This window comes from Pogoniulus pusillus, chromosome 13 (genome assembly GCF_015220805.1).
Source record: "Pogoniulus pusillus isolate bPogPus1 chromosome 13, bPogPus1.pri, whole genome shotgun sequence".
Classification (NCBI taxonomy): domain Eukaryota; kingdom Metazoa; phylum Chordata; class Aves; order Piciformes; family Lybiidae; genus Pogoniulus; species Pogoniulus pusillus.
This window is the reverse complement of record NC_087276.1, coordinates 447,249-463,594: the sequence shown is the minus strand read 5'-3', so window position 1 is coordinate 463,594 and position 16,346 is coordinate 447,249. Positions and strand designations below refer to the sequence as shown.

Sequence of the window (16,346 nt, the reverse complement as noted above, 5' to 3'; positions counted from 1 at the left end):
TTCAGATTCCTTAGGTGCTCACAAACATGATCTTTAATTATAGTGGGCAGATCTTCCTTCTCCCAGTCCTTCCTTTTGCCCGCTGGGACTTGGACATTGTGGTTGGAGCCCTTGCCATTGAAGACCGAGGCAAAAAAGTCACTGAGCATCATATGTCTTAAGTTTCTGCCTTCTGTCCTTTATAAGTCTTGCAGTCCTCGTTTTCATGCTTTTGGTAACCTCACCCCTGTTTTCAATGGGATCAGCTGCTCTTCTCATTTCCCTACTTATTAGCCTTTTTTCTTGTCCTCTTTTGCTTTACCTTCTGGATATTTCCCAAAAGATTCTGACAGCTATAAACTTCAGATAAACAGATTATGAAGCAATAGACATACAAATATATCTGTCCTTGGGGAACAAAAGTTGCTTTCTTATCAAGAAAAAGGCAGCCTCCATAAAGTATCAAGTTGTTTACCACAGTCTCCCTACTGGCTTTTGTGGTCAACAGGTTATTTCTAAATCCATCAGTGATCTGTCCCATGGACTTGTCTCATTCTGCCTTAATATTTGTGAAATGAAGCTTACAATATATTCATATGCAGATTGCTGTCAGAGTATTAATAAGATCACAAGATTAAGTTCATTTCTCAGAGTTGTCAGGTCAGCTTTTGCTAGGATGAAGTAGAGGTTCTCCAACAGTCGTACTTCATAACATGACACAAATTCACTGCTACCATTTCAAAAGAACAAGACAAACACTAATTTTAATCACTTTGAAAACCTCTACATTTTATGAACAAAATAAAATTCCTTATGTCTTGCTGCGATTCTAGATCTGTAAGTTAAAATACATCCAACTTCTGGAAACAAAAAACCTAATGGCATTTATCACTCAAGCTTGAATTGCACAAGTAAAGAAACAAGTTAGGACAGCCTTAAGATTTAATGTTTTACATATCTGAAGTTTCTTTCCCTTCACTGGAACACAAGGAGAGAGAAGAACACAGTATGTGAAAGAACAACCATCATCTCCCTCCATTTTGAACAGTTTATAGAAACAAACCAGATACAAAAATAAAGAAAATGGTATTAGAAAAACAAACAAAAAAATCCAAACTCTTTATCTCATATATCACATACTAAAGAAACTCAAGTTTCTTCCCAGCAGCTTACTTTACATCTAAATTTAACCCTTCCGCCAGTTCTTCGTTAGCAGTAACAAGGCAGTTCAATTCTCAGTGTCACTAACAAACACAAGGTCAAGGCTCATTTCTCAGACAGATGTACATTTAGCACTGGTTGTTCAAAGAGTGAAACTTCATCCACTCTCAAATGCTGCATCAAAAGACTCTCAAAAATGCACTTCATAGAGCACAGAAAAAAGCATTAAAATAGGAAGCCTTAGTCACCCACCACTCCTTTCACCTCTTTATCCAAAGTACATAAGCTGTATTTTAAAGTTTTATTTGTGACTTGTGAGAGTTGCCCCGTTTTCCCCCTCAGAGTAACACCACCACATGCACTGCTGCTGCCATGTCCTTGGGCTTTATCTCACTTTGTGTACTTCTAACAAGGCTTCATCTGAGCTGCAGCTGAACCTGCAGCACTAGATATCTTAACCATCTCCACTCCTGTTTATCACATTAGATTCTTTATTAGGCTCTTTAGTTAATTTCTGCTGTCTAGTATTTTACCACACATTCATTCATTCTTCTACGTGCTACTGAAGTATGAGGAAGACTAAAGGAAATGGATAAAAACTCAACTTCAGACTTGAATTCTGAGTGGGTTTAAGTTAATTCTACACAATTCCTGAATGCCTTCAGACATTTCCTTCAGCTTTTTGGAGAGAAACAGAGCACTGTGGATAGGATGGCCACTTGAAGAATGAGCAACAGATATAATGAAATGGTAGTTCCAAGGAAAGCAGCACATCAAAACTGTGCCTCTTATCATGTTCTGAGCAACTTCCATAGGCTGACCTGGTCAAGCAAAGTTGGCTTCTTCCATTGCACCATGGAGCATCCCAGGGATGGCAAGCTGACAACTTACGTTGTGCTTCAAGGGGCTTTGAAACTGTAGCTGGCCTCTGCCTCCAGCTCTCAGGAGCAATGCAGTCCACAGAGAGCACACTACTCATGAGATATTCCCTGAGCCAGGGCCTTGGGTGACCTCACTGCTTTCTGGTCATTAACCTCGCTTTCTACTAGTTACCACGAAAGCAGGGTTTGGTTTTTGATTACTTGGGTTTACATTCACACCAACTTGAGGAATTTGTCAGACTGCAGGATCTTATTTCTTTTTTGTGCCTCCTGGGGATACAAGCTTCCCTCTCTCCCCATGAGCATTTAACACAGACATCTATTTTACCATATCAATAAATAATTTTACCCCAAAGCAGGATTTCAGAAAAGGACAAAATGGACTAATGTGTTCAGAACCCACATTCCCAGCAGAATAAACCTTAGGTTTATGTTTGTTAAAGGAAGAAAATATGCTTCTGTAAGCTTGGCCAGAAAAGGGAATAATTTATGACTCAGATCAACTGATCTTAAGATCAACTTAAGAATGTTAAGTATTTTAACTGAAGTTGCTGAGGATAATTTCACAGAATTGCTTTGCATTGTTTCATGAGCATTAACCTTAGCACTAACAAAATATAGTACGTGCTCATGTAAAGAATGCTAAAAGATAATCAAAGCCATCACTACACTAAAACTGCTTCAAACATGGAGTTACAATCTCATTTCACACAGAAGCACAGAAAGAGATTGAAAAAGGTTCAAAGAGACTCTCAAGATCACCAAGTCCAACCAATAATCCTACAGGCCCAGATCGCTCAGCCTTTGTTTTCAGGCAGATGATCCAGACCTATCTTCATTTCCATAGTCCTCTGCTGGACTCCCTCCAGTAGCTCCCTATGAAGAGCCCAGAACAGGACCCAACACTTCAGAAATAGCCTCACTAAACCACAACACTTCGTGTGGAATCTCACGTGTTTTAGTTTATGCCCCTTATCTCTTGTCCTGCTGCTGGACACCACTTCTTTGACACTAACTCTTTAGGCATTCACAGAAATACCTTGTAAAGCTATTATAGGTAAGTTTCCTGAGGCCTGGCTCACCAAATGGGGGGCAAGAAGCCTGAGGGAATTACATAGAAAGCATTTCAGGAGATAGAAAAGTAAGCAAGCAAATTACAAAAGCCCTAGCAAAATGCAGACAGGTTCGGTACCAGGCGTTCGTAGTAAGACCACCAGCAAACGCCATCCCCCCGCACAGCCAGGCGCAGCCCCGCCAGAAGGCAAGGGCCAGCTGCCCCCCCCACGCCATGCCCCCGCACAGCCAGACGCAGCCCCGCCAGAAGGCAAGGGCCAGCTGCCCCCACGCCATCCCTCCGCACAGCCAGGTACAGCCCCGCCAGAAGGCAAGGGCCAGCTGCCCCCACGCCATTCCCCCGCACAGCCAGGCGCAGCCTGGCCAGAAGGCAAAGGCCAGCTGCCCCCACGCCATGCCCCCGCACAGCCAGACGCAGCCCGGCCAGAAGCCAAGGGCCAGCTGCCCCCATGCCGCGCTTACAGGGAGGAGCCGGTGCTGACGTCACGGAGCCCCAGCCAATAGAGGGCTCTGTTTATGCGGGGCGGAGGCTCGTGGCACACTCACGAGGGATCCCGCACCAGGCCCTTGCCGCAGAGGCTCCGGGCAGGAGGCGGAGCCCCGCCCTGCCCCCACCGCAGGACGTTGCGCGGACGCGGTGCGTATTTATGCGGAGCCCAGCGAGGAGCGGCCCGGCTGAGCGCGGGGCGGAAGCGCCCAGCAGTGCTCCCTCACGCTCAGCTGCAGGCGACGAGGATGAGCCAGAGAGACACCCTGGTGCACCTCTTTGCTGGCGGGTAGGTGAGGCTGCTGCCTGGTGAGGGGAGCAGCAGGCATAGCGCTGGTTCCAGCCTTACTGCGAAGGCTGTCAGCATGACCGCCCGCCCACTTCTCTGTCTGCTGCCCTGACTTTGCCCACCCTGCTGTCTGTTTTTCCGTAGCGCTGGAGAACGTACGGTGGGTGCGGACTCGCAGCTGTTCTCCGCCCTGGTCACTGTGACCCCGGAAATGGCTCCCGCAGAGCTTTTGTTCCCCCTTTTCTCAGCGCTCTTGTGGCTCTTGCTTAGCCACCGGACCCGCCTGTCGCGGCCTAGCCTAGTAGGGAAGTTCCGCTGCAGTCGGGAGCGGCTGCCCGGTGGCATCGCAGTGGTGTCTGCAGAGGGAAGAGCTGGCTGGGCGTCCCTGGAGCGCGGCCGCCCCTGTGAGGAGCGGTGGGTCAGAGTAGCAAGGGTCTTCGAGTGGTAGCAGGTCGTGCACGCCAGGCGCGCCGCTTCCCGTCTGATGCCCCGAGGCCGTTCCGGGCCTGCAGGGGGCCAGTTGTGCCCAGGCAAGCGGCGCTGGGCCTCGCTAGCAGCCTGGGCTGGCCGCAGTGTCGGCCAGGCCCGGCCCGGCCCCGGGCGCTGCGTTTTGTCACAGGCAGCGTGTGGGCGGTACGCGGGCCTTTGGGGCAGAAAAGGCCGAAGGTTTTCTTGACAGTGTATTCCTTCTGCTGGCCCTTCTAGGAGGTTGTGCCTGTCTGATGTTTTCGGGAAGAAACGTGCTGAGCTGTGTGTGCGTGGACCCCTGTGTTCAGTCAGAGGGACTGCCTGAACGTGCCTCTTTGCTCGGGCTGAGAAACGGTAGTGTCAAAGGGCCACTGTGCTGCTTGAATGCATTTCAGTACTGCGGTGTGTGCTGCTTTTAGGTGTGAGGCTTCGCACGATCATACAGCTGTTCACCTGTGAAGACAGAAGAAATAAGAGGCAAAGCTATTGCTAACTGTAAAGTTGTGGCCGTTGTAGCTGCGGTTCAATTTGAGGTAACTGCACCTGTCTTGATCTTAAGCTTTCTTCTGTTGAAGAGAAGGCTTAGAGGAGATCTAATAAATGTTTTTAAACATATAACGGCTGGGTGTCAAGAGCGAGGGGACAGGCTTTTTTCAGTTGTGACCTTTGATAGGACCAGAGACGGTGATACTAACTACAGCATAGGAAGTTCTACCTCAACATGAGGAGGGGCTTCTTAGGTCATGGAGCACTGAAACAAGCTCACCAGGGAGGTTGTGGAGTCTTCTCTGAAGACTTTCAAGACCCATCTGGATGTATTCCTGTGTGACTGACACTAGATTATGGTCCTGCTCTGGCAGAGAGCATTGGACTCGATCTCGGGAGGTCCCTTCCTACCCTTTACATTCTGTGTTCCTGTAATGCTTAGCATGGCTGGATTACCCAGCCTGTGGTTCCTCCGGGGGTAAAGTGGAAAGAGCACCTACTTTAAAACAAAAAGCTGGGCATCCTGTTTGGGATAACAGTAAAAGTGTGTTTGAGTAGTGAACACGGCTGTGTGAAGTGGGAGAAGCAACGGACTGAGAACATACTTTGCATCTCTTGAAGCTTGACTTTGTGCTCACTGACTCTGGACAGGCATCTTTGATAGGAAAGAAGAGTGTAGCACTTCTAAGCAAGGACACTTGAGCATGCTTTGCTGGTTTTAACCATTACACATGTGACTTTGTGTGCTTTTTCACCCCTTTGATTTCTGGCCTTTTTAAGAGGAGAGGGGTTATACAGCAGGAGGTACAAGATGTGATAGTGTGTACTTCTCAGAGTTCACATCCCTGTAAACAGAAAAGCAGCAGAAAGGAGTGCCGCCTTATTGTATCACTTATACTTGATAGGCAGAATTGTGTGTGATGATAGTGCCAGGTTTATAAACTGAACTGAAGAGTGGATGAAGATTGCTTAGCTCAACTAGTTGCAGAGAAGTCTAGTCATCTAGGTCAACTGTTACACTGTGAGGAAAAGGCTGATTGTTGTTCCCTCACATGCCAGGCATGTGCTTCCTGTAACCTTAGTTCAAAGTGAGCCATGTATTTTGATCACATGTAGCAGTAGAAAAGTTACTCAGGATCATCTTGTGATTTATTTGTGAGCATAGTGGACTGCAGATCACCTGAGTGATCTTTAATCTTCAAGTGGAACTTGAACAGAATAGAAGAAAACTTTTTTCCCATATGTTTCACTGGAGTATGGTAAGAGCATTATTAGCTCAATCTGTTGGTCTTATTTTAATGTCTGAGTTCAGCATGCAATTCCGGCTTTCTGTAGTGAAACTAACTGGTAATACTGTTGTTTTAGCAATGTAGGTGAGGCTGTCCTGGGATTTGTTGTAGCTACCGAACTTGTTTCACCACCAACTGTCACATTCCAGTACTTCTGGGCCATTAAAATTTCAGTTTTGTATTTCAAATAATTCTTCCCCCTCATTACTCTTTCTCCTATCTCTGAATCCTTATCCGTTCCTTACAGGCTCTTTTAGTGATGCTGGCCACTGGTGATGAAATTACTCAGAAATTGTTTTGTTGTAAAGTAACTTTTACTCAAGTAGTTTCAATTTAAAAAATCACATCTCTGTTTCATAACTTCATGTCAATTGTATATACAGTACTTTGTGATAGAAATACGAACTTGTAAGTTTTAAGAGAGGACCCAGTATTCACTTTAGAATGGTTTTAATGTACTTTCTAACACCATTGCTGAAGTGAAAAATAAAAGGAAAAAGAAGAAAGCTTATGTAAATGGTTTTACTGGATTGGCTCATGCATTAGCCAGTACATCAACAAAGTGCTGCTTCAGTTATGTGCTTCCACCTCTGCCGTGTACTACTTGGACTTTCTTCACTTTCTAAGGTAAAATATTCTTTGAAGTTCTGTATGTAAAAATAACATCAGTTGCATTTAAAAGCGAAAAGTATGTAGCATGAGAAAGGCACCATACTCACAGGAAATAAGGCACAGAAATAAATTCCTGTTTAATAAAAAAGGTTACTAACTTCTGAGAACGCATTCCTTAAAATGAGTTTTAAACAATAGTTTGTAAGCAGTTGATTACATGCAGTAGCTTTGCTGTCAAGTGAAAACACTTAAGTGTAGTTTTCTAGGCTACGTTCAAAACTTCCATTGTGCTCTCTATACTGAGGAGTAATCACAAGGAGCATGCCTCAGTGGATCAGTATCCTACCTGGAGTTCTGTTTCATGCTGTAATGTTTGAAATAACCTATTTAGGAGCATCATGACAAGATATGATGCATTTCTCAGCTTCTGTTTCTACAAGCCATGTACCACAGCTCTACTTGTTGCTAGTAGTGTCTTGTCCTTGTGGATGCAGGAACCAAATGGTTGCCTGTGCTGTTGAATTGTGACAGTTGTGCTTCAGGTGAGACTTTTTTCCCTAGACTAATCTGTTGCATTGCTGAGAACTCTTCCAGGAATTGGACTGTAGAGTTTTGTATTTCCTTCTGTTTTTTCTGTCTCCTAGACAAGTAGCAGCTGTTGTCACTGTAGACAGTAGGTTGGTAGTATAAACTTAAGTACTTTTATTCCAAACCAAGAAGAAGAATCACTTGAACATTCCTCATCCTTAAAGTACAAAGTCTTGTGACTGAAATGTAAGCTCTCAACTTTTTAGTTCAAATGTGAAAGTTAGGGAGTTAAATGCTTTTCTAGTTATTAGACTTGTAGAATTGTTCAGGTGGAAAAAAAAATTAATATTAAGTCTAATCATTAACCCAGCACTGTCAGGTCACTGTCTGTCCCTCAGCGCCAGATCTGCACAGTTTTTAAACTCCCTGAGGAATAGTGACTCCATCACTGCCTGGGGCAACCTGTTCCAGGGTTTGGCAACTCTTTAGGAGAAGAAATCATTCCAAATAAGAGGCTGGATAAGGTATTTAATCCCATGGTTTAGTTAATTAGAAGGCTTAGGTGGTAGGTTGGACTTGATAATCCTAGAGGTCTTTTCCAACCTGGTTAATTCTGTGTAATTACTGTTCTAAACTTCCCCAAGTGCAGCTTTAGACTGTTTCCTCCTGTCCAATTGTTTGTTACTTGGGAGAGGAGGCCAGCTTTCCCACTACAGCCTCCTTTCAAGTATTACAGGATCACAAAAGGTTAGGGGCTGGATGGGACCTCAAAAGATCATCTGGTCCAACCCCCTGTGTCACAGCAGGATTGCCTATACTAGATCACACAAGAATGCATCCAGGTGGATCTTGTATATCTCCAGAGAGGGAGACTGGACAGCCCTGCTGGGCAGCCTGTTCCAGTGTTCTGTCACCCTCACAAAGGAAAAAACGTTCTCATGTTTATATGGAACTTCTGTGCCTCAACTTCTATCCATTGCCCCTTGTCCTGTTGTTGGGTTATCACCAAGAAAAGCTTTGCACATTTATGAACATTAATGAGGTCACCCCTTACTCTCCTTTTCTCTAAGCCCAAAAGACCCTATTGGACTACTTAAACCAACAAAAAAAGATAGTAGAAAGACTGTACTTTTCTTTATAGGGAAGATCAGTGTTTGGATGTACCTGCTTGCAATTCAGTGAATATTTGGGTATTGTCATGATTTATTCCTAATTTCTGGAAGGCCTATGGCAGTAATTCTCAACCACAGAAACTTCCTTGGACTTTATTTCCTCAGCAGAAGGAAGGTGAGTAGGAGATGAAACAGCTGCTTTCCTGAATCCAGGACTGGACAGTCTCAGGTTTTCTTATTAAATACTTTACTCTTGGTGTTTCTTGAAGAATGCTATCTTGTTCTAATTTACTACATGAGGGAGTACAAGGAGGGGGTCTTGGCTTATTTGTCCTGATTGTAGAACCATCTGAAGTTGATCTGTAGCTTAAATTACTCTTTCTGATAAGTTCTTTGCAACCCCCTGCAATTACTGAAATAGTTAGGAAATGTACTTGAGATGTTTGAATTCTTCAGACAGATCATACACTGTTGAAATATAGGAAGTAAAAGTGATAAATGCTTGTGGTTATTTTTATTCAAGATGATACCAGTTCATGTAGCAGGTAGTGTGACGATAGGGGCTTTTTACTTCCTTTCAGAAAACAGCCACTTGAGCCATAATCAAGTTGCCAAGCTTTTGGACTCATCTCTACCTTAAAACTCACCCTTTAGAACAAATTCTTCCTGGAGAAGGCTAGTGCCTTTCTGTCCAAATTTTAGGTTATTTTTGTGTTCAGATACACCTCTGTGGGGAATTTCTTTAGCACATTGAGTAGCTTTGTGAGGTTACCAAAGAGCATGGCAGTTGCTGTCAGTACTTGAGAACTGTGAAGCTGGTGTTTTTGTCATTCTGTTCTAGATGAATGATGTTTTCAGCTAGTTTTATTTAACACTGATGTTGTTGTAAATACCAATTTACTCAGGTTCCTAACAGAAGCTACACTGCACAGGTTGATGTTTATTTTGGATAATGGAACCTAGTGATATTTGTTTGCACTGTGATGTTTTTCTTGTTTTCACTTGCAGGTTTCTGTATGTCAGCACAGGGGAATTATGTTGCTATGCCATTTGAAATAACATATTTGAATATTTTTAGCTTAAAGATGTTAGTTTAACTGAGCAAGGAAACGTAATTGGTGAATAAGGAGGCTAAGAGTGTCTGGCTGTCAGTACTTCTAGTCATCCTATTAGTGCTAAAGAGAGGAAAGGGGTGTAATATACAAATTTAGTGGTATAGTAACTTGAAAACCCTAAATACTCAGTATTACTGAGAAATTCTTGCTGTTTCTGAAAGTTATCCTTTCTAAGGCCCTTAAATATTCTCCCTAGAGAGGGATGCTGTAAACTTAATATCTGAATTTGCAGCTGTATCTGTCAGTGTGCAAGTTGCTCATGTGTTGTAAGAAATTTCTGATAGGTCTGAAACCTTAATTTGTAGTAAGGGGTGAAGAGATCAGAGGTTGTGCTTACCTGTGACTTGGGAGTTGTTGCTTTGGATGGAGTCTTGAGCTCAGTTTTCTTGGCAGCCAGTATGTGCGTGGAACTGGATTTTTTCCTACAGGAAAAAGGAACAGCTGTAAAATGAATGTAGACCCAAAATAACAAGGTTAGGGTTATCTTAGTCTTTGAGGCTGTGCTTTAAAATACTGTGGACGGTGAATCTGAGACTAGCACTAGGCAGTCTCATCTTCTATTTGCATAAACCTCATAGTTGTCTGAAGGAATAAACTCATGCAGAGTCTGAATTCTAGGTCAGCTGACTTACTGATATTTAGAATGTTAATCTACTTTGGAGTACTTGCAGACAGTCCAGTGGCTGAAGTTGAGACCCTCATCTCTACTGAAGCTGTCTATACTTTCCTTTGCAGGGATGTGAGGTAACAACAGGAGATACCTTTGCCCAGGGTAGTCAAGTTAGTGGTTCGTTAGCAAATACCCTCATTTTGCCACAATAAAAGAAAACTTTCTTGTCCTGTCATCTCTGGAAATAGAACTTCAGATTTGAGTTCCAGACAGGAACTCAAGTATGTGCATATTCCTTTCCTTGGATGGTTTCAAGACATAGGGTTTTATCTGGAGAAAAACAGCTTTCAATACTGTTTCTGTGTTAAATTGTTAGCAGAGTTCGAAACCCATATACTTCAAGGTTTGTTAATCAACTGGTGTGACGGACTTCTAAATACACATTAGAGGTCAAATTAAATGTGGGTTTGGTTTTTTGCATGTTTGCTTCCTGGAATAAGTTGTCGTTTAGAGAATGTTACCATTTCCCTGAATTCTTCTGTCCAAGATGTGTCACACAGAGGCAACTGTTCTCAGTTTCACTGTCCTCAGTTTGTCACAGTCCTGCAGTTCAGATGACAACCAGATGTTCATACCTGTCTCACAGGTATGTGTGTATTGAGCATATCAAGCTACTGATTTAACTCTTCAGTTGGCTGTGGTGATGGTAGTGGAATTTTAATCTTTATTTTATGCTTGTATCTCTGTATTTGTGGATTTTCCTACTGATATTTGTTCTTCCCATTAAACTTATATGTGCCCCATAGGTGCCTTTTCACAGCTTTGCTGAAAGTCAGCTTTGCAAGTTTTTCTTAAAGCCAGTTAACAGTGATGAAAGGCTCGCAGTAAACATTGACAAAAGACAAAGATCAGATTTAGGATAGGTGAGATGAGCCAGTGGAATTGAGCTTAAAAAATCCTACCTGTGTTTTTGAGGAGAATCTAAGCATTTTCTAACTATTCAATGTTTTGTCCAAACTGCTATTCTCTAATTTGTGTTAAATCACAAATTAAATTAACTTCCCTTAAATTGAGCCATTGGGGATGGTAGCAGCAATGGTGGCCACAGTTTGCTGGCAATTTATAGAACAGTTTTGCTAAGCTGGAGCTGGTGACTGGCTTTCGGGGCCTGTCAGAATGTGGAGCACAAAGAAGTTGCTGTTGTTCTGGCAGTTTTTCTAGTAGTGAGTAAGCAAGGCTGTAAATCCATTTGTAAGTAAATACACTGTTACTGATGCTAGTGACAGAAGTTGCTTATTTGTACAGGGTGCGTAGTTGCTGAGTTCGCTTCTTAATTTACCTACAAGCTATGTTTACTGACAGTTTCTCATAAACAGATTTCTGTCAAGCTTTGCAGTGTTTATCTTGAAGTTGAGGTGAGCCAGATAAGTCAATGTAGTTCCTGGATTGCGCTTTGACTTAATGATTCAGTTCAAACTTGGTGGGACTTGTGACTAGTGAGCAAGGTCTGGATTCCACAGTATTTGGGGATTCTTTCTTTCATTCTTGAGTTCCTGATGTTTTTGTTATTTTATGATGTTTTTCTGGGGTCTGGGAGAGCAGTAGTAGAAGTTGGGAATTTTGCAGAGATTTGTTTTGTAATGCTGTGAGTTTCTGTACCAGTGAAACTTTAGCTTTTCTCATTTTGAAGTAGTCGTTAGACATCTTGAAAGGTGAGGGACAGGAGAATTTTAATCCACACTATCAGTAGTCAGTGGAAAATATCCCAAATGTACTTGTTAAGAGAAACCAAGCACTCCCAAACAAACCACCCGATAACGTGGCAGAAAGAAACTGCCGAGACTTGAACTGATGTTAATGAAAGATTGTGGTGGAGATAGTGTGCGCGGTTCTCAAAGGGAGACAGTTGACAGCTTCCTTGTGGTGCAGTTAAAAATAGTGCTGGCTGCTGTTACATCAGCTGGTTATCACTGAACACTGCTTGCTGTAGGCAGACTTAAAGAACAAACATTGAGTAGCTGTTATGTCTGCCTTTTCCCTAGTAATCTGTCATGAATGGGTATCTGTAAGCTGCCCCAGTGCCTTACAGCAGTGCTGTGGCAGTCAGTCGTCCCTTGTGGTGATGTGGCTATGCTGCAGGGGAGAGGCAGGGTACTAGCTCCAGGTCACTGTTAATCTTCAACTTCAGAATTTTTTTTCAGTGCAATGTAGCTGCAGAGCCAGTAGCATTAAAGATTCCAAGCCCTTGTGAAGAATGCAGGCCAGGTTTCTTTCCTTTCTCCCCCGCCTTCCCTAGTATTTATTTTGTTAATATAAAACCGTACCACATGTTTGCTTTTGCTGTTATTTTTGCTTGAAAACAAGTCCTCATGTAACCTGTTCAAAATAAAATTCAGAGAAGTTGTGAAGGGGCTGGGCTTGACTAGATAAAAACAGAAGTATCAAGAAAGAAAATAACCTCAGGAGTGTAGCTATTACTAAATTGGTTATGGACAAGCACCAGAAAAATGCTCTGAGCGAAGCTGGTAAACGGCAGTATGTTCTTGACTCTGTTCTGCTCTAGTTGAACAGGAGTAAATGCACTGTCATGCATGGCTTGTCTTGGCTTGGTTACAGAATGAGTGGCAGACTGAAGCATAATCTGCCAGTAGTCACCTGCCTAACCACTTAAAGCTCTTTTATTTTCCAGGTTATACTCCGCAGTACCTAGTCCGTCTTAGTATAATGGGTAGAGCTCAGGAAACACTCAGAGTTGTTGCTTTCATAGTGCCATGCCTAAAATAAAAATGGAGTTCTGAAAACCTGTGGGCAGAGGCTGAGGGAGCTGGGGTTGTTTAGCCTGGAGAAGAGGAGGCTCAGGGCAGACCTCATTGCTGTCTACAACTACCTGAAGGGAGGCTGTAGCCAGGTGGGTGTTGGTCCCTTCTCCCAGGCAACCAGCAATAGAGCAAAGGGACACAGGCTCAAGTTGTGCCGGGGGAGGTATAGGCTGGATGTTAGGAGGAAGTTCTTCCCAGAGAGAGTGATTTGCCAATGGAATGGGCTGCCCAGGGAGGTGGTAGAGTTGCCATCCCTGGAGGTGCTCAAGAAGAGACTTAGTGCCATGATCTAGTTGACTGGATAGGGATGGGTGATAGGTTGGACTGGATGATCTTGGAAGTTTCTTCCAACTTGGTTGATTTTATGATAAGTATTTTCATTTCATTGCTTTGCCACACGATGGGGGTTTTTATGCAACATTGTCTGCATAGTGCATAAATCTTTTATACCTTTAATTTGTGGCATCTTGTTTGTGGAGAAGACCTCACCAAATGTTCAGAAAAGTTAAATTTTACCATAAGAAGTTAAACATTTTGGTGACTGAGCTACTTTCCAGAACTCATTTGAACAGCATGTCCTGAAAACTCTGCACCTTCACTTCTTTGGGAAGCTTTATTTTTGTCTGTTTAAATTTTCACTCCCAAGTTGTGGGGTTAAACTCATTTAACAGTTTGCTCTCCTTGCATGACAATGTCACAATTATTTGCCCTTCATGTTCTGGTTGTTCTTCTATTTCTTCACAGCTGAACATATAATGATCATGTTTCTCATTGCAGATGTGGAGGTACAGTTGGTGCAATTCTGACATGTCCACTGGAAGTTGTGAAAACACGTTTGCAGTCCTCCTCTGTGACTCTGTACATCTCTGAAGTACATCTCAACACTGTGAATGGTGCTACTGTCAATCGAGTAACCAGAGTTTCTCCTGGACCTCTTCATTGTTTGAAGTGAGTTTACATGTTACTAAGGTTTTGGGGGAGGGAGCAGAGACCTGTGTTGCACAAATGCATATGAAAGGTACAGACTCCTAGGTCTGGTGTCCAGTAGCCAACAGGAAAGTTGTATGATAAAGCTGCTAGACCAGGCCACAGACAGGGTTCACTTCACTGAAGTACTCAAGTGAGCCAGTTATGGGAAGATACCTGCAGTATTTGGCAATGAGGGTAATTTTCTTCTAGAAAGGATCTGCTACTGCTGCTTGCATTAGGAAGAATTTGAGAACTCAGACCAACAATCTTGCATCCCCAATGCTCAGTGAGAAGGAATATGTAGAAAACTCTTTCTGATAGTTGCTGTGTACAATTTAGATTTAAATGGTTAAAGGATAGGATTTGTTTAATTGAGGTTGTAGCTCTTTGAGCAGAATATAGTTATTGTCATGGAAGTACTGATTCAGAGCCTTTTTAAGTGTGTCTGATGGGAACAGTTATGTAGGCAGGAGAGGCTGGGATTGTGGCAATGGAGTGCACCATCCAAACACTCATCTTATTGGTTTCTTTGGGTGAAAGCTAAGCTCTTTAGTTTCTTCTCTGAAAATATGGCTGTGAATTTGTCTTCTCTTTAGAAACATCTGAATAGCAAGGTGAGTGGATAACTGGTTCATGTGCCTCTCTGCTAGAAGCCTTAAACCCATTCCTAAAACTTAAAGTAACTCACCCTTCCCAGGAAGCAGATTCAGGTTGAGGTATATGCTGAGCTTCACTGATTCTACTTAGTTGGTTTGGTTTGTTGTTTTCTATGATAGAAGAATGTGTATCTTCCGCTCCTGTTCTTTGCTTACATGTTTGGGTTTTTTGTCAGTATCAAGCACCTGTTTCAAGTTAAGTAAATACAAAAAAAATCAAATAACTGACAACACAAATATGTAGGTTCAGGACATTTCTTCTTCAGTGGGGCAATCAAACTGAGTCCCTGCCACACTAATGCCTTTACTGTTACTTGATATGTTCTGACTCGTGTGTCAGGGTTTGGTTGTCTCTTCTCATACCAAATTCAGTGCATTGCTCCAAGGCTCACAACATAACAGCATAAAAAAGTGAAGCAGGCAAACGATAACAGAATTTCAATTAACTGCTGTGGAATCACTTCTGCATCTTAAGTGTCAGCAGAGGTGGCTTCAAAGGCATCTGTGGGAATAAAACTTGAAGAACTGGTACAAGTCACTGCATTCTCTGGCAAGAAGAGCATATTCACTTATTCTTCAATGTTCGTGGTGTGTATCATGTTACAGCTGCTTCTCTTAACCTTGCTAACTTTAAACCTGAGGTCTTGATAATGGAAGTCTGACCAGCTTCCCAGTGCAGACTGCCTCATGTGACAGAAGCACAGAAGACAATATGGAGTATTTGTTCTGCTCTTCCAGACATGGATTTGCCATTTAGTGCTTTCAATAAACAGTGCAGTCTCAGGGATATGCTCTTTAATGTGAAAAGCTTCTAGAATTTTCAGTGTAGACTCTGGAACTCCTCCAGCTGGTCTTTGTATATGCAGAAGTAGTAGTAACTACCACCTTTGTAATAATCTGCTGCAACCTCCCTAACCCTTTGTTGCTCTGTCAAATACTGGGACACTGTAGATAAGGCAGGAACAGACCTGCTCTGTTTCACTCCAGAGTTTCTCCTAGGACATTGAGGTTCCTGGTGCTTTGTATGCCTTCATATATGTGCATGTATACACATGTAACTCATGTTGTGGTGGTAGTGGTTTTGAAGTAGTGTTTTAAGTAGACAGATTATATTATTGAATTTGTCTTTGCTGTAGCATGATACTGTGCCCATGCTGACCTCTAGAATGATGTGAGGGGTTTGTTTTAATAACTCCTTCCATAAGCGCTAAAACTGCTTTACAGGTGACAGATCTGTTGAATCTGTTCATGCTTCCAAAGTGCTTTAAAGTATGTATTCAATACTCAAGACTACTGCTGTGAAACAAGCTACTCAGGTAGTGAAATCTCTGCTTCTCATGGGCATGAAGTGAAGATGTTGCTGGACACATTTTATGGCAGCAGTCTTAAATAGTGAAGGTAGATGTGCAGAACCACTATTGTAGTTTTTTTGCTTACTGAAAACAAATGTAAATCTTCAGTTTGATTTACCAGCAGAATTATAGTGAACCAGCTGCTGGAAATCAGAAGATATTTAGAATCTACTTTAGTGCTATAGATGGCTTTCAGTTGTTTGTTCTGATAGTAAATTCCAGACATTTATACAAGGGTAGTTTGGCATTATTGAGCAATTGACTTGTAATTAACCTGCATGTGGCTTTGAAGAAGACATACACAGGAGAACTATTTGTGTGTATTGGCCAGTGCTTCTAAATCAATAAGCACAGAGTTCTGTTCTACAGCACCTAGTGAGGAGTTAAAAATTAACTTTTAAATCTGCTTCTGAAGCAATTGCTAGAGCAATCTGCAGTGATGGGGTGTAGATAGTCTTT

At 42.7% G+C, this 16,346-nt stretch overlaps 1 protein-coding gene across 1 annotated transcript in view; it reads left to right on the top strand.

Moving 5' to 3' along the window:
• The first annotated feature begins 3,646 nt into the window (after positions 1-3,646).
• Positions 3,647-16,346, top strand: part of SLC25A36 (solute carrier family 25 member 36) — a 37,243-nt gene continuing 24,543 nt past the window's right edge. Inside the window, exons 1-2 of the mRNA XM_064152753.1 lie at positions 3,647-3,871; positions 13,688-13,858. Of these exons, the coding sequence (XP_064008823.1) occupies positions 3,831-3,871; positions 13,688-13,858 (212 nt within the window). The 5' untranslated portion in view covers positions 3,647-3,830. The remainder of the gene's footprint in view (positions 3,872-13,687; positions 13,859-16,346) is intronic.